General features: G+C 43.5%; 1 protein-coding gene across 2 annotated transcripts in view; it reads left to right on the top strand.

Moving 5' to 3' along the window:
• Window positions 1-23,386, top strand: part of stac (SH3 and cysteine rich domain) — a 57,523-nt gene that overhangs the window by 29,538 nt on the left and 4,599 nt on the right. For both annotated transcript variants that reach the window (XM_029688461.2, XM_029688463.2), the window contains exons 4-9: window positions 6,673-6,754; window positions 7,068-7,174; window positions 12,549-12,630; window positions 14,075-14,151; window positions 19,195-19,289; window positions 21,925-21,976. In XM_029688461.2, the coding sequence (XP_029544321.1) occupies window positions 6,673-6,754; window positions 7,068-7,174; window positions 12,549-12,630; window positions 14,075-14,151; window positions 19,195-19,289; window positions 21,925-21,976 (495 nt within the window). The remainder of the gene's footprint in view (window positions 1-6,672; window positions 6,755-7,067; window positions 7,175-12,548; window positions 12,631-14,074; window positions 14,152-19,194; window positions 19,290-21,924; window positions 21,977-23,386) is intronic.

The following is a 23,386-nucleotide window of genomic DNA, read 5'->3' as shown; positions in this document are numbered from 1 at the left end:
CATCTGGCCATTCTATCGTAAAGACCTGATTGGTGGAGTGGTTGTCCTTCTGGAAGGTTCACCCATCTCCACAGAGAAACTCTAGAGCTCTGTTAGAAGGACCATCGGGCTCTTAATCACCTCACTCACCAAGGCCCTTATCTCGATTGCTCAGTTTGGCCGGGCGGCCAGCTCTAGGAAGACTCATGGTGGTTCCAAACTTCTTCCATTTAAGAATGATGGAGGCCACTGTGTTCTTGGGGACCTTCAATGCTGCAGACATTTTTTAGTACCCTTCCCCAGATCTGTGCCTCAACACAATCCTGTCTTGGAGGTCTATGGACAATTCCTTTGACCTTATTGCTTGTTTTTTGCTCTGACATGCAATGTCAACTGTGGGACCTTATATAGACAGGTGTGTGCCTTTCTAAATCATGTCAAATCAATTGAATTTGCCACAGGTGGACTCCAAATGCAGAAACATCTCAAGGATGATCAATGGAAACAGGATGCACCTGAGCTCAATGGAAACAGGATGCACCTGAGCTCAATGGAAACAGGATGCACCTGAGCTCAATGGAAACAGGATGCACCTGAGCTCAATGGAAACAGGATTCACCTGAGCTCAGTCTCATAGCAAAGGGTCTGAATAAGGTATTTCTGTTTTTTATTATTTATACATTTGCAACCATTTCTAAAAACCTGTTTTTGCTTTGTCATTATGGGTTATTGTGAATTGATGAGGATTTTTTATTTATTTCATACATTTTAGAATAAGGCTGTAACGTAACAAAATGTGGAAAAAGTCAAGGGGTCTGAATACATTCCGAAGGCACTGTAGATGATAGACATGTGTCCTTGTTTGCACTTGGTGCGTGAGGAATGGGACAGATCATAACAGCACAAGGACTGGTAAACATCCTGTTAATGACTCTGGAACTGTATTCAAAAAGTGTCTCAGAGTAGAGTAGTAAATCTAGGATCAGGTCCCCCATCTAATTCATTACGTTCTAAAAGGCAAAAACTGATCCGAGACCAGCACTCCTCCTCTGAGACTATGTGGATATGGGACCAGAAATCTGCAGTGTGGCAGTCTGTCAACTGAGCTGTACTAACTGTACACAAACTAGTCAAAGTAACAGAATTGATGCTGGACTAATCTAGCCACGTAGGTATGGGAGGGACCGGGTGGACCTGGCAGATCAGACTGAGCAATTCTTTTTGAATGCTCTCTACTTGTCAGTGTTCCAAATGAGATTTTTTTTGTATTTTTTACCTAAACACCATCAGACATAATTTATAGCAAGAAGTGCACTGGAATGACATTAACTTTCATGGGATGGGTGGCAAAAAATAACTAACTGAAAACCACACCTCCAAAAGGCCACGAATATGACCACATTAAGGCATATGTCACTGTGTTCATATGGCTATATGCACCATAACACGGCTTATTTCATTTTTTTCATTTAGCAGACATAGCAGCTCATAATCCAGTGCCATTATCACAGTCAACACACCTACAGTGCTTTCTGACAGTATTCAGACCCCTTGACTTTTTCCATATTTTGTTATGTTACAGCCTTAATCTAAAATGGATAGTACAAATAAAAAATCCACACAATACCCCATAATGACAAAGCAAAAACAGGTTTTTAGACATTTTAGCAAATGTATTAAAATAAAAAACAGAAAAACCTTATTTACATAACTATTCAGACTCTTTGCTATGAGACTCTAAATTGAGTTCAGGTGCATCCTGTTTCCATTGATCATCCTTGAGATGTTTCTACAACTTGGAGTCCACCTGTGGTAAATTCAATTGATTGGACATGATTTGGAAAGGCACACACCTCTCTATATAAGGTCCCACAGTTGACAGCCCAAGTCAGGGCAAAAACTAAGCCATTGGGTCGAGGGGAGTTGGCCACAGAGCTCTGAGACAGGATTGCATCGAGGCACAGATCTTTGGAAGGGTATCAAAACATTGAAGGTTTGGAACCACCAAGACTCTTCCTTGGGCTGGCCGCCCAGGCAAACTGAGCAATCGGTGGAGAAGGGCCTTGGTGAGGAAGGTGACCAAGAACCCGATGGTCACTCTGACAGAGCTCTATAGTTCCTCTGTGGAAATGGGAGAACCTTCCGGATGGACAACCATCTCTTCAGCACTCCACCAATCAGGCCTTTATGGTAGAGTGGCCAGACAGAAGCCACTCCTCAGTAAAAGGCACATGACAGCCTGTTTGGAGTTTGCCCGACGGCACCTAAAGACTCACAGACCCATGAGAAACAAGATTCTCTGGTCTGATGAAATTAAGATTGAACCCTTTGGCCTAAATGCCAAGTGTCACATCTGGAGGAAACCTGGCACCATCCCTACGGCGAAGCATGGTGGTGGCAGCATCATGCTGTGAGGATGTTTTTCAGCGGCAGGGACTGGGAGACCGTTCAACTTTAGGAAAAGTTGAACGGAGCAAAGTACAGAGGGATCCTTGATGAAAACCTTCTCCAGAGCACTCAGGACCTCAGACTGGGGCGAAGGTTCACATTCTAACAAGACAACGAAGGATTGGCTTCGGGACAAGTCTTGGAATGTCCTTTAGTGGCCTAGCCAGAGCCCGAGCTTGAACATCTCTGGAGAGACCTGAAAATAGCTGTGCAGCAACGCTCCCCACCCAAAAACTCCCCTTCCTTATTCCCCATCCTGATACCTTTTTTTTTTCTTCCCTTATAAAAAAATAAAAAATAAACAAGGTATCACAACAAAAGAAATAGAGGCAGTTGGTTTTTCCGTTTTTCCGGCGCCGACAGAGATGGCCGCCTCGCTTCGCGTTCCTAGGAAACTATGCAGTTTTTTGTTTTTTTACGTGTTATTTCTTACATTAGTACCCCAGGTCATCTTAGGTTTCATTACATACAGTCGAGAAGAACTACTGAATATAAGATCAGCGTCAACTCACCATCAGTACGACCAAGAATATGTTTTCCGCGACGCGGATCCTGTGTTCTGCCCTACAAACAGGACAACGGAATGGATCGCATGCAGCGACCCAACGATGCGGTGCAGCCAACGGGTTTCTCCACGCATCGCGCCGACAGAAACAAACATCTTTCTGGTAAGAAGAGAGGGGGCGTATGCCTCATGACTAACAAGACATGGTGTGATGAAGGAAACATACAGGAACTCAAATCCTTCTGTTCACCTGATTTAGAATTCCTCACAATCAAATGTAGACCGCATTATCTTCCAAGAGAATTCTCTTCGATTATAATCACAGCCGTATATATCCCCCAAGCAGACACATCGATGGCTCTGAACGAACTTTATTTAACTCTTTGCAAACTGGAAACCATTTATCTGCATTCATTGTAGCTGGGGATTTTAACAAAGCTAATCTGAAAACAAGACTCCTAAATTTTATCAGCATATCGATTGCGCAACCAGGGGTGGTAAAACCTTGGATCATTGTTACTCTAACTTCCCATGACGCATATAAGGCCCTGCCCCGCCCCCTTTCGGAAAAGCTGACCACGACTCCATTTTGTTGATCCCTGCCTACAGGCAGAAACTTAAACAAGAGGCTCCCACGCTGAGGTCTGTCCAACGCTGGTCAGACCAAGCTGACTCCACACTCAAGACTGCTTCCATCACGTGGACTGGGACATGTTTCGTATTGCGTCAGATGAAAATATTGACGAATACGCTGATTCGGTGTGCGAGTTCATTAGAACGTGCGTCGAAGATGTCGTTCCCATAGCAACGATAAAAACATTCCCAAACCAGAAACCGTGGATTGATGGCAGCATTCGCGTGAAACTGAAAGCGCGAACCACTGCTTTTAATCAGGGCAAGGTGTCTGGTAACATGTCGAATATAAACAATGCAGCTATTCCCTCCGCAAGGCTATTAAACAAGCTAAGCGTCAGTACAGAGACAAAGTGGAATCTCAATTCAATGGCTCAGACACAAGAGGCATGTGGCAGGGTCTACAGTCAATCACGGACTACAAGAAGAAACCCAGCCCAGTCACGGACCAGGATGTCTTGCTCCCAGGCAGACTAAATAACTTTTGCCCGCTTTGAGGACAATACAGTGCCACTGACACGGCCTGCAACGAAAACATGCGGTCTCTCCTTCACTGCAGCCGAGGTGAGTAAGACATTTAAACGTGTTAACCCTCGCAAGGCTGCAGGCCCAGACGGCATCCCCAGCCGCGCCCTCAGAGCATGCGCAGACCAGCTGGCCGGTGTGTTTACGGACATATTCAATCAATCCCTATACCAGTCTGCTGTTCCCACATGCTTCAAGAGGGCCACCATTGTTCCTGTTCCCAAGAAAGCTAAGGTAACTGAGCTAAACGACTACCGCCCGTAGCACTCACTTCCGTCATCATGAAGTGCTTTGAGAGACTAGTCAAGGACCATATCACCTCCACCCTACCTGACACCCTAGACCCACTCCAATTTGCTTACCGCCCAAATAGGTCCACAGACGATGCAATCTCAACCACACTGCACACTGCCTAACCCACCTGGACAAGAGGAATACCTATGTGAGAATGCTGTTCATCGACTACAGCTCGGCATTCAACACCATAGTACCCTCCAAGCTCGTCATCAAGCTCGAGACCCTGGGTCTCGACCCCGCCCTGTGCAACTGGGTACTGGACTTCCTGACGGGCCGCCCCCAGGTGGTGAGGGTAGGCAACAACATCTCCTCCCGCTGATCCTCAACACGGGGCCCCACAAGGGTGCGTTCTGAGCCCTCTCCTGTACTCCCTGTTCACCCACGACTGCGTGGCCACGCACGCCTCCAACTCAATCATCAAGTTTGCGGACGACACAACAGTGGTAGGCTTGATTACCAACAACGACGAGACGGCCTACAGGGAGGAGGTGAGGGCCCTCGGAGTGTGGTGTCAGGAAAATAACCTCACACTCAACGTCAACAAAACTAAGGAGATGATTGTGGACTTCAGGAAACAGCAGAGGGAACACCCCCTATCCACATCGATGGAACAGTAGTGGAGAGGGTAGCAAGTTTTAAGTTCCTCGGCATACACATCACAGACAAACTGAATTGGTCCACTCACACTGACAGCGTCGTGAAGAAAGCGCAGCAGCGCCTCTTCAACCTCAGGAGGCTGAAGAAATTCGGCTTGTCACCAAAAGCACTCACAAACTTCTACAGATGCACAATCGAGAGCATCCTGGCGGGCTGTATCACCGCCTGGTACGGCAACTGCTCCGCCCTCAACCGTAAGGCTCTCCAGAGGGTAGTGAGGTCTGCACAACGCATCACCGGGGGCAAACTACCTGCCCTCCAGGACACCTACACCACCCGATGTTACAGGAAGGCCATAAAGATCATCAAGGACATCAACCACCGAACCACTGCCTGTTCACCCCGCTATCATCCAGAAGGCGAGGTCAGTACAGGTGCATCAAAGCTGGGACTGAGAGACTGAAAAACAGCTTCTATCTCAAGGCTATCAGACTGTTAAACAGCCACCATTGAGTGGCTGCTGCCAACACACTGTCATTGACACTGACCCAACTCCAGCCACTTTAATAATGGGAATTGATGGGAAATGATGTAAATATATCACTAGCCACTTTAAACAATGCTACCTTATATAATGTTACTTACCCTACATTATTCATCTCATATGCATACGTATATACTGTACTCTACATCATCGACTGCATCCTTATGTAATACATGTATCACTAGCCACTTTAACTATGCCACTTTGTTTACTTTGTCTACATACTCATCTCATATGTATATACTGTACTCGATACCATCTACTGTATGCTGCTCTGTACCATCACTCACTCATATATCCATATGTACATATTCTTTATGTAGTTTTAGAATTGTTAGTTAGATTACTTGTTGGTTATCACTGCATTGTCGGAACTAGAAGCACAAGCATTTCGCTACACTCGCATTAACATGTGTGAATACTTATGTATATGTGATATCAGTTTTTTTTGTAAAAATTAGCATAATTTAAAAATCATGTTTTTGCTTTGTCAGTATGGGTTTTGTTTGTAGATTGATTATGATTTAAAAAAATACATTTTAGAATAAGGCTTTACTTTCCGGAGTGACTGTATGTTCTAGCAGAATTTTATCTCAGCCTCATGGCAAAATGTGTAGAATAGCAGAAAATTTGCTTTAAAACATATATTATTTTGGGCCCACACAAATTTCTGCAGGCCCACCCACCAATGTATTTCTGCTTACCCTACAGGACTAATCTGATCCTGTTCCAGATGCACATCTTCACTCAACCCTCATCAAGCTATTTTTTATTTACACATTGTTTAATATTGTTTAGCATGGCTGAGGCAGGGAGAGTGATCAGCAGTTGGTGATCACAGAGAGGTCTATAATGGTAAATGGCTTTTAACCAGTTGTTCTGGCTTGGGATATGTCTAAAATGTCTCCTCTGCTTTAGCCAGCTTGTTGTTTTCTCACCAAACAATGATGTTGTGTTGTTGTAAACAGAAACAAACCCCGACTAGAGTACAGTATAGTGCATCTGGAAACTAATAGAGAAATTAGGTTATGCAGTGGCTCTAATGTATTTTGGTGTGCTGCACTGCCTGTTGATGTATTGATCCCTCACTCACTATGATGTTCCTGCCCTCCATCCATCCTTCCCTCCCTTCCTCCCTCCACAGCCAAAGGGCTTTCGAAGGTACTACAGCTCCCCACTGCTGATAACGGAGCAATTTGGCTGCATCAAAGAAGTCATGCCCATTGGTAAGCACCCTTTATGTCCCTTTGCCTTACAATACTCTAGAGATAAAGAAATGTCATTACAAACCAAGGTGCATGAACAGTGGAGAAAACTGAAGATGAGAAGACACTCAGCAATCCTTTATAAGACAATGGAAGTTTGCTTAAAAAATATATATTTTATTGTTGAAAGCAATGTGAGACAAGCCAAAGTGATTTATATAGGCCTGCCTTTCAAAATGTCAATGCACTTACAGTAAATTGATGCACAACTAGATTGTCCTTGTCTGGCTGATTTGACTGACATGAGCTTCTCTTCTCTGGTGTCTCTCCCCAGCTTGTGGCAGTAAAGTGGACCCTGTATATGAAGCTCTCCGGTTTGGGACCTCTCTGGCACAGAGGGACAAGAGGGCCAGTGTCTCCGAGTCCCCCCACAGGAACTCTGTAAGAACAACAACACAATCTATTACAGTTCAGTCGAGTAAAGGCTTAACTGAATGACAAAAGAGACAGAATACAATATGGAATTTTATTGTTGGTGGTGGTGGGCAGGTAGAAGGTCATTGGAAGACTGTTGCTGCAACAGGTGTGACACACAAGGTTTGAGGTGACAAAGAGGTGACAAACAGTACCAGTCAAAAGTTTGGACAGACCTACTCATTCAAGGATTTTTCTTTATTTTGACTATTTAGAAAATAGTGAAGACATCAAAACTATGAAATAACATATTGAATCATGTAGTAACCAACAAAAAGAGGGAAACAGATCAAAATATATTTTATTTTTGAGATTCTTCAAAGTATCCACCTGTAATCGGCCTGTGTGTAGCTGGTGTGGAGGAGTCAGGCGCAGGACAGGAGATATGAGTAATGAACGTACTTTACTCAAGAATTGAAATATATACAACACAAAAACTAGCCCACAATAACGGACCGTATACATACAAACAATTACTCACAAAAACCCATGGGGGAACAGAGGGTTAAATAATGAACAAGTAATCGGGGGATTGAAACCAGTGCTCCTTTGAAGAATCTCAAATATACTTTATAATATATTTTGATTTGTTTTCAACTTTTTTGGTTACTACATGATTCCATATGTGTTATTTCATCGTTTTGATGTCTTCACTATTATTCTTCAATGTCAAACTTTGGACTGATACTGTATAAATACTAATTTATTTTACCTTTATTTAACTAGGCAAGTCAGTTAAGAACAAATTCTTATTTTCAATGACAGCCTAGGAACAGTGGGTTAACTGCCTGTTCAGGGGCAGAACGACAGATTTGTACCTTGTCAGCTCGGGGATTTGAACTTGCCCTGCCGCCCCAATACACTAGATGTATGCCCATTAGTTGAAAGAAAGGAAAGGGATTATTGCAGAAGTGAACTGATAGGTTAATCAGCCAGCGTGGTGGAATGACCTTAGTGTGTCATGCTCATAGGCTGAAGTTTGGTGAATGACATTCTGCATGCTTAATAATAGTAAAGGATGAGTCCAGACATGACCATATGCTTATTATGACACGACCATATAAATACCTCATATGCTGATGAGTAACTACACTGAACAAAAATATAAACGCAACATATAAAGTGTTGGTCCCATGTTTCATGAGCTCCATACTCACAAAAAGCTTATTTCGCTAAAATGTTTACATCCCTGTTCGTGAGCATTTCTCCTTTGCCAAGATAATCTATCCAACTGACAGGTGTGTCATTATACAGGTGCACCTGGTGCTGGAGACAATGTCCACTTTAAAATGTGCAGTTTTGTCACACAACACAATGCAACAGATGCTATTAGCATCCTGACTGCAGGAATGTCCACCAGAGCTGTTGCCAAAGAATTGAATGTTCATTTCTCTACCATAAGCTGCCTCCAATGTCATTTTAGAGAATTTGGTATTATATCCAACCAGCTTCACAAACACAGACCACGTGTAACCACACCAGCCCAGGATTTCCACATCCGGCTTCTTCACCTGAGTCAGTACATTTATTTGAGTCTTTGATCATCGCTGTTATGCTATAGATACGTTTCAACACAGATCCAAAATGTGCCTGTACGGGACTGAGAAACTGTAATGAAACTACCTCATCAGCAATTCACCACCTGACTGTCATTTAAGAAACTACCTCATTAGCAATTCACAACCTGACTGTCATTTAAGAAACTACCCCATCAGCAATTCCCCACCTGACTGTCATTTAAGAAACTACCCCATCAGCAATTCACAACCTGACTGTCATTTAAGAAACTACCCCATCAGCAATTCCCCACCTGACTGTCATTTAAGAAACTACCCAATCAGCAATTCCCCACTTGACTGTCATTTAAGAAACTACCCCATCAGCAATTCCCCACCTGACTGTCATTTAAGAAACTACCCCATCAGCAATTCCCCACCTGACTGTCATTTAAGAAACTACCCCATCAGCAATTCCCCACTTGACTGTCATTTAAGAAACTACCCCATCAGCAATTCCCCACCTGACTGTCATTTAAGAAACTACCCCATCAGCAATTCCCCACCTGACTGTCATTTAAGAAACTACCCCATCAGCAACGTATAGAGATTAAGAACGAAATGAACTAATGGCTATGTCATTCCAGTGGTTAGGCTACTAATATAATGGTCATTAAGCAGGTGATTTCAAAGTGTTCATAACATGTTGTTCTGTTTTTTGGTTTTACTTCTCTTTCGTCTTTGCTTACTGTGAATGAATGAGTGTCGGAATGTAAGGGCGCAGTAGATAAGAAGGGACACTGGCACCCAGGAAACCTGTTGGTGTATCTGTGCTCCGACGCAGTTCTACGGCTGCTGTTTTCCCAGCTTAATTAATTAGAGTTTGATCACTCCTTTTAACCTGGGAGCATGGATGACGGGTCAAGGGAATACATCATATTCAACTGGATGAATGGTATAGACGGGAGACGCTGGATGAATGGTATAGACGGGAGACTCTGGATGAATGGTATAGACGGGAGACGCTGGATGAATGGTATAGACGGGAGACGCCGGATTAATGGTATAGACGGGAGACGCTGGATGAATGGTATAGACGGGAGACGCCGGATTAATGGTATAGACGGGAGACGCTGGATTAATGGTATAGACGGGAGACGCCGGATTAATGGTATAGACGGGAGACGCCGGATTAATGGTATAGACGGGAGACGCTGGATGAATGGTATAGACGGGAGACGCTGGATGAATGGTATAGACGGGAGACGCAGGATTAATGGTATAGACGGGAGACGCTCGATTAATGGTATAGACGGGAGACACTGGATGAATGGTATAGACGGGAGACGCTGGATGAATGGTATAGACGGGAGACGCTGGATGAATGGTATAGACGGGAGACGCTGGATGAATGGTATAGACGGGAGACGCTGGATTAATGGTGTAGACGGGAGACTCATGTTAACGTGTGGGCCAAGTGAGCTCTGCCTCTTACTTACAGCAAGGAATGTACAAAAAGGCAAAGTATAGATTGAAAAGCTACAGTCATGGTGTTGTTGTTGTATGCGCATGCCAGCTCTGCCTTGAGTAATGATAGTGTACTGAGATACAGCCACTGTGGTGTAAATATGACCAGTAACAGTGTACTCAGATACAGCCACTGTGGTGTAAATATGACCAGTAACAGTGTACTCAGATACAGCCACAGTGGAGTAAATATGACCAGTAACAGTGTACTCAGATACAGCCACTGTGGTGTAAATATGACCAGTAACAGTGTACTCAGATACAGCCACTGTGGAATAAATATGACCAGTAACAGTGTACTCAGATACAGCCACAGTGGAGTAAATATGACCAGTAACAGTGTACTCAGATACAGCCACTGTGGAATAAATATGACCAGTAACAGTGTACTCAGATACAGCCACTGTGGAATAAATATGACCAGTAACAGTGTACTCAGATACAGCCACTGTTGAATAAATATGACCAGTAACAGTGTACTCAGATACAGCCACTGTGGAATAAATATGACCAATAATGGTGTACTCAGATACAGCCACTGTGGAATAAATATGACCAGTAACAGTGTACTCAGATACAGCCACTGTTGAATAAATATGACCAGTAATGGTGTACTCAGATACAGCCACTGTTGAATAAATATGACCAGTAAAGGTGTACTCAGATACAGCCACTGTTGAATAAATATGACCAGTAACAGTGTACTCAGATTAGTTATTTTATTAGGATCCCCATTAGCTGTTGCGAAAGCAGCAGCTACTCTTCTTGCGGGCCACACAAAACATGAAACGTGACATAATGCAGAACATTAAAACACAAGAACAGCTCAAGGACAGAACTAGATAAATGTAAAAATGGCACACGTTGCCTACATATCAATACATACACACAAACTATCCAGGTCAAATAGGGGAGAGGTGTTGTGCCGTGAGGTGTTGCTTTATCTGTTTTTTGAAACCAGGTTTGCTGTTAAATTGAACAACATGAGATGGAAGGGAGTTCCATGCAATAATGGCTCTATATGATACTGTACGCTTTTTGAACTTCTGGATTTTGGGGTTGTGAAAAGACCCCTGGTGGCATGTCTGGTGGGTGTAGATACATCCACTGTGGAGTAAATGTGACCAATAAAGGTAGACTCGGACACAGCCACTGTGGAGTAAATATGACCAATAAAGGTGTACTTGGATACAGACATTGTTGAGTAAATATTACCAATAAAGGAAATCTACTCCAGGAAGAGATGATGATGAGGGTATTGAAATAATTATTCCAGGAGAGATATCTGCTGAGCTTTTAGACAGAGAGGAGGACGTGAAGACTCAAAGTGTAAACAATGCAGTCATTGCAAAAGAAAAAGGGAGCACCTCTCTTCTCTTCTCCTCTCTGCAGCTTATCTGTGTAAATCTCATTTAAACTGTATCTGCAGCTTGAATCAGTCCTGGAAATGATGTCTTAAAACTACCAGGGAAGCAACTACAGATGCTATTTTTAAGCTGAAGTACCTGGCGCTTAAAAACTAGGACAATGGTTAGCATCAGTGATAGCAGAGGGTAAACTCAGTTCACCCACCTACTTTGTTTACCAGTACATCCCTGGTAAGGATAAGATAGTATGAACTTTAATGTCCCCGAGGGGAAAATAGTCTTAGACACACAGTAGTGCTGCATACAAATTAGACACGGTATATTCTACACTCAACATAATACATAAATTGCACGTTAAACTTGTCATAAACATTGTACACGTTTCGCATAGGTTACAATGATAATTGGCACCGATTTAGAACATCTGCAGTACTGCTTTGGTGGGTTCATATGTTGTTATGATTCCTTCAACTGTTGCCCAGTCATAATATCAGTCAATGTTTTTGTGCTCCGTTGAGCAGCGTTTGTAAATTCAAGATAACATCAAAGCTTTTTTGCTGGTCCTAAATCTAGACCACCCTCTACGATTTCTAGGAAATGTGTCACAAACATTAAAGAGATTTAACAGGATCTTAAGCACTTACAAATGTTTCATATGGTACGAATTGCAGGAAAAAGTACAAATTGGAATTTGTAACATATAATACGAACTCCAGGGGGAAAATAAAAAATAAGGACTTAACATATCATAAGATATGGATGATCATGATATGGATGACCCATTTTGCCTCGTGAGTGCTACTTTAAAACTACTAGCTACTACAAAAACTGTGCTGCATCACTTTAAGGATCAGAAATGTGTGTGTGGTCTAGGTATCTAGCTACTGTAGGATCTGAATGACTGGCAACAATCTGTCAGTTAGATGTAATGCTCTCTATCTGCTCCCACAGACCAGTGACTTAGCCCAGGTTCCAGAGGAGGACGATGCTCACAGCAGTCGACATGAACTCACCAGGAAGCACAGTGATAATGGTGAGTACTGTACACGGTGTACCAAGAGGCAGCCATCAGTCACTAAGAGGCAGCCATCGGTCACTAAGAGGCAGCCATCGGTCACTAAGAGGCAGCCATCGGTCACTAAGAGGCAGCCATCGGTCACTAAGAGGCAGCCATCGGTCACTAAGAGGCAGCCATCGGTCACTAAGAGGCAGCCATCAGTCACTAAGAGGCAGCCATCAGTCACTAAGAGGCAGCCATCAGTCACTAAGAGGCAGCCATCAGCCATGAAGCCATCAGTGACTAAGAGACAGCCATCAGTGACTGAGGCAGCCATCAGTGACACTGGGAAATGCACTTCTGTTATGCATAGACTTTATGAATGAAACATTACTGACTGCTCAATGGTATGTCTATAACCTTATATGCCAGATCCTTGATCTAAATTCCAGTTGATTCACTGAATGTAATGGTTATTCACTGAATGTAATGGATACTCACTGAATGTAATGGATACTCACTGAATGTAATGGATATTGACTGAATGTAATGGATGCTCACTGAATGTAATGGATGCTCACTGAATGTAATGGATGCTCACTGAATGTAATGGATGCTCACTGAATGTAATGGATGCTCATGGAATGTAATGGATGCCGACTGAATGTAATGGATGCCGACTGAATGTAATGGATGTTCACTGAATGTAATGGATGCTCACTGAATGTAATGGATGCTCACTGAATGTAATGGATGCTCACTGAATGTAATGGATGCCGACTGAATGTAATGGATGTTCACTGAATGTAATGGATGCCGACTGAATGTAATGGATGTTCACTGAATGTAATGGATGCCGACTGAATGCATTGGATTCTCAGTTCTATGTACTGTACCTAGTGTAAGATCTCAAAGAGGAAGAGTAATACGCCTATTGCATGCAGTAGCATTCACCCAGGACAATGAAGTTGTAGAAGGGACACTGGTTGAAGTAGACCTCACATTATTCAAAATGCCTTTAGAAGCTCCACAAAAAGAATATAATCTGACCCCTGAGGATTGAGGAAGGGTAACCTTCTTCTGTGTTCCTCTCTACTTGCCACATGTAGAGACTGTAATTACTCCCCAATGCTACTTGAATATCTGGACAGTGCTCACTAAGAAGAGGAAAATATGGGACAGATTCCAGCATGGGAATCTGTCCCATTAGTAATCCCATCTGAATACTTTATTTCTTTCTGAAATGATGTATTTGTTTATGAAATAGCTTTTCTATCACAGCTTGTACTGTAAAAATAAATACTTAGGTTTATTCCAGGACGTTCAGTAGATGAAATCCCACTGCTATCGAGATTCATCCAAGCTTCGCTGTCTTTTCTATGATTGTCCAAGTGTTGATAGTTTGTGTTGTCTTTGATAATTGCCACAAGTATTTGTCGTTGATTTGGGGTGATTTACTGAATGTTTTGACATTTTCCAGTGTTCACATCACTTGAGAATGGGACGGAGCCCATTCCCTATTGCCACGTAGCTGAGAGGAAACCTGATGATTCACCGGTAAGGAACACAAACACTAACAGTATAGTAACCAGATTCCCTGTAACTCCGAGGAGGGCAGCGGAGGGAAAAGTTCAACTTCCACACAGACTTGTTCCTACTGTGAATTACATTGGTGTTACTCATTTAATTCCCATCCAAGCATATCAGTGGAATGCTATTTTTTAAATTAGAAATCGTGTAATTGTGTGTTGAACTCATCCAGGATGCCCCTGAACCCTCAGATGCTTTGAGACAACAGGGTCAGTAGAGAGAGAAAAGGGACAGCTGAGGGTGTGAGAAACAGCCAGCCTGTCTTGTCTTACACAGGTGGAACAGAGTAGAACACACCAACATCATTTTAATACTGTTTTATGAGGTCACAAATAATGTCTCTTGCGAGGCGCCTGCCTCATCTACAGTACAGTTCCGTTGTCTTGGGCGATGCGCTCTTTCATGACGAAACACAAATGCATTGAGAAAGACTGCTGGCACATAGAACCCAGGTAGAAGTAAACACTGCAATAACTGTTCATGACAAATCATAATAACCTCTGATCTGGAAATGGAAAATACAAAGTTATTGTTCTTCAGTGGAGCCCAGTGACTGATTATTTTCTCAGCTCTTATTGTTTGTGTGTGCTGCAGAAATGTCCCTCTAGAATGTCTCTTAACCCACGGCTATCCTTAGTCTATTGCCCATTTGTCCTACGGACCAACACATTGACATAAAGTCTAAGGATAGCACAAACTGCTCTGGAGACAAATGAGCTCTGGGCTTAGTAAGGTTGGTGTCATCCCAATTTGAAATATGCATGGTCTATAATGGGTAGGGCTTGAACCTACCCAAAAGAGGAGCAGTGTGAAAATCCTATAATTAACTAGCTTCTAAACTTAGATTTCAACATATCACAATTAGTCTATGGAGAGGAAGAGAACTGACATGAGGCGTTAGCTTTTGTTGTCTGTTGGCCCTGAGCAAATCATACCTCTGGACTAAAGGATGTCCTGAGATATTGTACAGTATTCTATTGAAAGCTTCTGAGAACTGTGTCTGTGCTGTGTGTGCTGGTGGGCTGTACTCTACTCTGTGCTTTCAGCCTGAGACCTGATCCTGAGCCAGTTCTTGCTGTGTGGGTGTCCATCAGCATGCTACTTACTATTGGCCAGACTCCCATCACTACTTACTTTCCCAGGAGTTAGGAGAAAAACACATCTCCCTTACAGACAAATTATACCCTTGCCTCGGCCACTGACACACACAGTTATGAATAGGCTTTTACCCTGCTTTTACCCTGAGCTCCGGTCTGTGCAATATTTATTTTCTGCGCGCAGCCTGACACGTTACAAAATTAGTGCAAACTCCATTCTGTTCCCTGTAGTGTAATATTGATTAGCAAACCTCAGACAGATTTATTTTGCCCTCTGGCTTCTACTGTGGTAGAATGAAAAAAATGCATGTATAAGAAATGCCGTATTCATGTTCCCAGAACATGTTTCATATTTGTAATATTTCTAGCCAGCCTCTATCATTAATTTGACCTGTTTATCCTTAATGTCAACTTTGGAAATGACCAAAAACACAAAAAATACAGAGAAACACAAAGATATACAAGCAAACATGCATGTGAATGTGCACACACACATACGTACACACACACACACACACACACACACACACACACACACACACACACTATGCGATCTCTCCTGGCCAGCTCGCTGAAACATGTAAAGTGGTATTTTCCACCACTCTTATCTGGCAAGCTTAGCACGGCTGGGAGGATGTCGTTTGTTCGTCTGAAGGCAGGTCTTTAAAAGCAGCCTGGCACCCAAACACAAGGACACACAGACACAGGCTCTACAGGATAATGAGCAGAGGAATGAACCACGGTGCAGGAGCAGATTGTCCCGTGTTGCCTCTTATCCTATCTGAAATGAGAGACACAAATTACTAGCTGGCCTATTCAATTGTACAGCCCATTTCTTGTCCTATATTCCAAACCAACCAACACCTGTTCCCTGGACATCTTACGTCCCCTTGTCTTAACCAACACCTGTTCCCTGGACATCTTACGTCCCCTTGTCTTAACCAACACCTGTTCCCTGGACATCTTACGTCCCCTTGTCTTAACCAACACCTGTTCCCTGGACATCTTACGTCCCCTTGTCTTAACCAACACCTGTTCCCTGGACATCTTACGTCCCCTTGTCTTAACCAACACCTGTTCCCTGGACATCTTACATCCCCTTGTCTTAACCAACACCTGTTTCCTGGACATCTTACGTCCCCTTGTCTTAACCAACACCTGTTCCCTGGACATCTTACATCCCCTTGTCTTAACCAACACCTGTTCCCTGGACATCTTACGTCCCCTTGTCTTAACCAACACCTGTTCCCTGGACATCTTACGTCCCCTTGTCTTAACCAACACCTGTTCCCTGGACATCTTACATCCCCATGTCTTGAATGATTGAGAAGTAATCAAATGGCTTGTACATTGTTTTCTTACACTCATTTGTGAACTTAGTTTTTTTTTGCTGCTCGTTTAACTCTTCACTCTGTCTCATTGGCCCTGCTGCAGTTATGATTGTTTTGACATTTTCCAATGTAATGGCCACCATACAGACAAATATAAACACCCAGGGCGGAGGAAATGTCCCCAGAGAGCTGTTAGTCTGCCATAATGATCCCCTAAAGTTTCTGTTGTGCCTTACCGCATTTTCACCCAGGGCCAGCAGTACATTTCACCCAGGGCCAGCAGTACATTTCACCCAGGGCCAGCAGAACATTTCACCCAGGGCCAGCAGTACATTTCACCCAGGGCCAGCAGTACATTTCACCCAGGGCCAGCATACATTTCACCCAGGGGCCAGAACATCTCACCCAGAACATTTCACCCAGGGCCAGCAGAACATTTTACCCAGGGCCAGCAGTACATTTCACCCAGGGCCAGCAGAACATCTCACCCAGCAGAACATTTCACCCAGCCAGAACATCTCACCCAGGGCCAGCAGAACATTTCACCCAGGGCCAGCAGTACATTTCACCCAGGGCCAGCAGTACATTTCACCCACCAGCAGGTCACCCAGGGCCAGAACATCTCACCCAGGCCAGCAGAACATCTCACCCAGGGCCAGCAGAACATCTCACCCAGGGCCAGCAGAACATCTCAGCCAGGGCCAGCAGAACATTTCACCCAGGGCCAGCAGTACATTTCACCCAGGGCCAGCAGTACATTTCACCCAGGGCCAGCAGTACATTTCACCCAGGTCCAGCAGAACATCTCACCTAGGGCCAGCAGAACATCTCACCCAGGGCCAGCAGAACATCTCACCCAGGGCCAGCAGAACATCTCAGCCAGGACCAGCAGAACATTTCACCCAGGGCCAGCAGTACATTTTACCCAGGGCCAGCAGAACATTTCACCCAGGGCCAGCAGAACATTTTACCCAGGGCCAGCAGTACATTTCACCCAGGGCCAGCAGAACATCTCACCCAGGGCCAGCAGAACATCTCACCCAGGGCCAGCAGAACATTTCACCCAGGGCCAGCAGAACATTTCACCCAGGGCCAGCAGTACATTTCACCCAGGGCCAGCAGTACATTTCACCCAGGTCCAGCAGAACATCTCACCCAGGGCCAGCAGAACATCTCACCCAGGGCCAGCAGAACATCTCAGCCAGGGCCAGCAGAACATTTCACCCAGGGCCAGCAGTACCCAGGGCCAGCAGAACATTTCACCCAGGGCCAGCAGTACATTTCACCCAGGGCCAGCAGTACATTTCACCCAGGTCCAGCAGAACATCTCACCCAGGGCCAGCAGAACATCTCACCCAGGGCCAGCAGAACATCTCACCCAGGGCCAGCAGAACATCTCAGCCAGGACCAGCAGAACATTTCACCCAGGGCCAGCAGTACATTTCACCCAGGTCCAGCAGAACATCTCACCCAGGGCCAGCAGAACATCTCACCCAGGGCCAGCAGAACATCTTACCCAGGGCCAGCAGAACGGTTCACCCAGGGCCAGCAGAACGGTTCACCCAGGGCCAGCAGCACACATACACAATCCATGTCTCAATTGTCTCAAGGCTTAAAAATCCTCTTTAACCTGTCTCCTCCCCTTCATCTACACTGATTGAAGTGGATTAATGGTGACATCAATAAAGAATCATAGCTTTCACCTGGATTCACCTGGCCAGTCTATGCCATGGAAAGAGCAGGTGCTCCTAATGTTTTGTACGCTCAGTATACATGTAAACAGGAGTAACAGTGACAAGTAACAGGCTAAAATAGATAGGTACTAATGGCAATCAATAATCAGTGAACAGCAGCGTAGTGGTAGTAATAAATCAAATCAATAATCATTTCAGCAGCAGCGTAGGTGTGAGGGTGAGCAGTAGGTATTAGCCATTTAACAGTCTTATGGCCAGGGGATAGAAGCTGTTTAGTCGTCTGTTGGTCTGAGCCTTGATGCACCGGTACCGTCTGCCAGACTGGAGCATGGAGAACAGTCCATGTCTCGGGTGGCTGGAGTCTTTGGCAATTTTATGGGCCTTTCTCAGACACCGCCTGGCATTCTGGGTCATTGTGACATTGCGACTAATTGTGACAAAAGCAGAAAGTGCCTAAAGGTGCGTACAAATACGGTTACTGAATCTGTCTGCGATAATTGTGTTAGCACGTCTCTAACAACATCCTCTCCGCCCCTGCTATTATTGTCTTTTCATTTCCTGGGAGCTTATGAAAACAGATCAACTCAACAAGAGGATGCTTCCTCCCACACATGTATATAATGTTGTGGAAACTTTACAGTAGCAGGTGGCAGAACGACTTCAGCAATTCTCTCTTTTTTCATCGGAACAAGAGCTCATTCTATTCTAGGAATAATTAAAAGGAATGAAAGAAGTAATGCATTTCCTCTGTGATTTGATTAGGGAATAACAACAAACCTGTAGTAATTTTTTGCACGTCTATACTCTGTTTCGTGGATCGTGCTGACAGCTGCTGTGTGTGTGTGTGTATGTGTGTCTGTATGCGTGTGTGTGTGTTTTGCCTTGCAGGAGAGGAAATGGCTGCAGAAGGACACACTTCAGCTCAACACCTATGTTGCTTTGTTTACATTCACTCCCCAGGAGAGTGAAGACCTGGAGATGAGGTCAGTGGTATACACATACACAAACACAAACACAAACACACACACACATTCCCTTTTTCTCTCCAAGTTGATATTATTTTTGTGACTGGCCCCCAATTGTGGTGGCAAATTGTAATGGAAATAAGCTTCAGTCGACCCACACATCTACACACACAAATCTACACACATATCTACACGCACAAATCTACACACACTGAAGCTGTGCGTTAACCTGGTAGCAGGCACCAATGGCCAGTCAGTCACACATTACCGTTGTCTCACTTTTGTAATACTTACAAAAACAGTGTCATAAATGGTGTGACTGATTTATGGGACTGCTTAGTTTAAACTCTCTTATCTACAAGGGCCAGAAGCTCCTACTAGCTCACTGCCAGAACAGGGTGTTTGATTGATTTCTGATGGGCCTTGGCCTTGCCTGGACATTTCCTGCATTTTCTTTGTTAAAACCGCGACGTTAACAATTACCTTAAGTTTCTCTTGAATGTAGAACACACTGTGTTTACCTCGATAAGCAGGCAGATGTCACTGAATGCATGCTGTAGTCACTGCTCAATAGATATCTGGTCTTTGCCAGTGCTATTCTCTAATACCACATGAATAAACACTGTCTGTTTTGTTATGCATGACAATTAAATTGTCTGTGATTTGTGTGTGGTCTTCTGCTTGTACTTTGCTCAGTTTAACGACCATAAGACTATCTCTTAATCATGAGCCAGGCATAAACCCACATTAATTAATTCGATTATAAAGATATCGACACATGAATATGGTTATGATTTGACCCGATTCATTAGCTTATAAAGATGTTGTTACATAAATATGGTTGTGATTTGACACAATTACAATATGATGAGATAGAAAGACAATACCTGATGGTTTATTGCTTATCATAAACTGTGGTTCGTGCCCTGAATGCTGATTTGCTGACAGCCGTGATATATCAGACCGTATACCACGGGTATGACAAAACATGTATTTTTAATTGCTCTATTTGGTAACCAGTTTATAATAGAAATAAGAATAGAAATAAGGCACCTCGGAGGTTTTTGGTATATGGCCAATATACTTTACCACAGCTAAGGGCTCTATCCAGTCACTCCGCATTGCGTTGTGCTAAAGACCAGCCCTTAGCCGTGGTATATTGGCCATAAACCACACCCACTCGGGCCTCATTGCTTAATGAGACAAATATCAACGTCTTTGTGATATTTTCTGGAACCTGTGGAAAGCTGGCAACCCACTGGGCACACACTGGTTGTTTCCATGTCATTTCAATTAAATTACGTTGAACCAACGTGGAATAGATGTTGAATTGACGTCTGTGCCCAGTGAGAATTGTCTGGACTACGTAAATATTAACATGTAGGGCACCGTTTTCTTTATGTCATTTTGCAATGGGCCCTTAAAAAATAAGAGTTTCTCTCTCAACAGCCCTTGACCCTAAGTATCCATTTTACTCCATCGTTCCCTTAGTAATCCAGTCCTTGGATCTGGCGTGTATAATGTCTACACTGTCTCCTCTCAGACGCTCCAATCATCTGAGATCTTCCTTCTTGCTCCCCAGAAAGACTTCAATCATCCCCTACTTCATTTGAAATTCATTCACACCCACATCACAGCATGACTCCCAACGCACAAATAGCTGCTGTACAGTTGGGTGCTGCTTCAAAGTGTTGTTTTAAATCTTCTCCTATGAAAGACAAGCTAGACAGGATCAAGGTCTCAGGATCCCATTACAGACCCTAATCAACACTTCAGACAGACACAATAAATCACATTGTACTGTGGACTTTAAAGGCACCCTCATCAAAAGGTGGAGAAATTTCACTCTCTTTTTACATTACATGTTGTGACACCTGTCTTGTGGTAACTTTCTTCTGTATAATTTGTTATTAGCCTACTGCAACATGATGATTTTAGTTTATTTTTTATTATACTAGGCAAGTCAGTTAAGAATAAATTCTTATTTTCAATGACGGCCGTGGAATATTGGGTTAACTGCCTTGTTCAGGGGCAGAACGACAGATTTTTACCTTGTCAGCTTGGGGATTCGATCGTGCAACCTTCCGGTTACTAGTCCAACACTCTAGCCACTAGGCTACCTTCCGGTTACTAGTCCAACACTCTAGCCACTAGGCTACTTTCCGGTTACTAGTCCAACACTCTAGCCACTAGGCTACCTTCCGGTTACTAGTCCAACACTCTAGCCACTAGGCTACCTGCCACCTCTACACTCTAACCACTAGGCTACCCTGACACACTGCCACCTCTACACTCTAACCACTAGGCTACCTGTCGCCCCAACGATGATGGTGATGAAACCATAAAAGCATGATTCCAAACATATTCCGATTGGCAATATATTTAATAAACCAAAACGTCCATCTTTTTTATCATTGAAAGATCTCAATAGATGACCATTTTTAACATGTTCAAACTAAAACCACAGTGTTTTTCCTCTCACAGACCTGTCTCAATAGACAGGATATTTTTTAAAGAGATATTATGACTTTAGGAATCAACGAGTCATAATTGAAACATTATTTCAGATTTGTATTTCTTATTGTCAGATTAAATCTAATTTACAGCATCAGAGACGTTGATTTTTTTAATACACAATTTATTTCTAATTTAGACCCGGAGACAGAATCGTACTGGCAGACGACTCCAATGATGACTGGTGGAAGGTATGTATTTAAGTGGAAGACAGCTAGTACAGACATTTAAACCACTACACTACACCAGTCCAGGGCCGGCGTTATGGGGGGGCCTTAGGGGGCCTGGCCCATCCTACTCTACCTCCTTACCCTACCCTGCCTCCTCTTTGATCATTTATTTGACCGAGACACACGCCAACAGACAGACTCATCAATCTCAGTTAAAGCATCCAAGCGAATGAAGCAGCACCCCTTTGTCTCAGTATGTGTAGACCATGTAGCTGATTCTGTCTGTACCAAAATAGCATGGCATGTGTTTTGACTATAATTTAAAATGTTGTATCAAGAAGAAGGGGAGGTTTGTGTGGAGAATATGGTGCATCTCTCTCCAGAATGCATTTGTAGGAAAGAGCCCATTTGGCAATGTCTGATTTCTGATTGTTTTAACTCACCACATACACCACTAATAAGCTGAGCCTCTCGGTCAATTTTTTCTTCACCTCACACAAGTCAACAAAGTCTGTTTTTTTTTACATCCATTGCGAACGATAATTCCTCAGTATGTGAAAAATCTATCCAACACTCCCGGCCTCGATAATCACCAAGCCTTGGTGTGAAAGAGCTAAATATCATGATCCCATATATCCAGTGGAAACATCATTAAAAAACGAACATATTTCTGTCCTGAGCTCACTGGCGCAGGAAACTCACATGGGCCCGGAATAGACTAGTTGATACAATGTTGCAAGTTCACTAGCTACAGCTACAGCTTCAGGCTGGACCAAGTGATGATTTGATACAAAGTTGCACTTCACTAGCAATAGCTCATGTCAAGACATAGAAAGGGAGGCAGAGAGATGAATGTGATTGAAAGAACCAGAATTTTCATCAGGATATTTTCTACTGTTTGTATTTGTCGGCTTTACGCCTATGTATTTTACTTAGTTGACGATGGAAGTTATAGGCCTACTGCTGCATTGGCCTATAGGCTGTCTCTGAGTTCTATACTGTCATTTCTTTAGCCGCCAATGGATCACAGTGTATCAATGTTTCCATATGAGGTTCGTGCTCTCGCCATAGTTCAATTTGAACTTTTAGATGTTTATCATTTTACTTCAGATTTTTATGATTAACCACATGACGATAATTTTGAAAAAAAAAACTAAAACGTTATTATTGAAATGAAACTGTTCCACGAAATCACGTGTCTAAAAATGATCATGACTGGCAAGCAGATCGGTAGAAGTGGTAGGATAAATTGTAAGTTTCCCCAAACTTGAAGCTCACCAGCTGCCTATGTGCTTTACTATTAGACCCATTAACCCATTGTGAACGCTCAAGCGGGTGCACACATAGGAGGTCCTGTGGAAAAACATGCCCCCCCCTATGGAAATCAAAGGCTGGTCCAACGGATTCTTTCTGGCGCTGGGTCTGCACCAG

The sequence above is a fragment of the Oncorhynchus nerka genome, linkage group LG18 (genome assembly GCF_034236695.1).
Source record: "Oncorhynchus nerka isolate Pitt River linkage group LG18, Oner_Uvic_2.0, whole genome shotgun sequence".
Lineage (NCBI taxonomy): Eukaryota > Metazoa > Chordata > Actinopteri > Salmoniformes > Salmonidae > Oncorhynchus > Oncorhynchus nerka.
The sequence above is the reverse complement of the archived record's forward strand: the minus strand, read 5'-3'. Positions and strand labels throughout refer to the sequence as shown.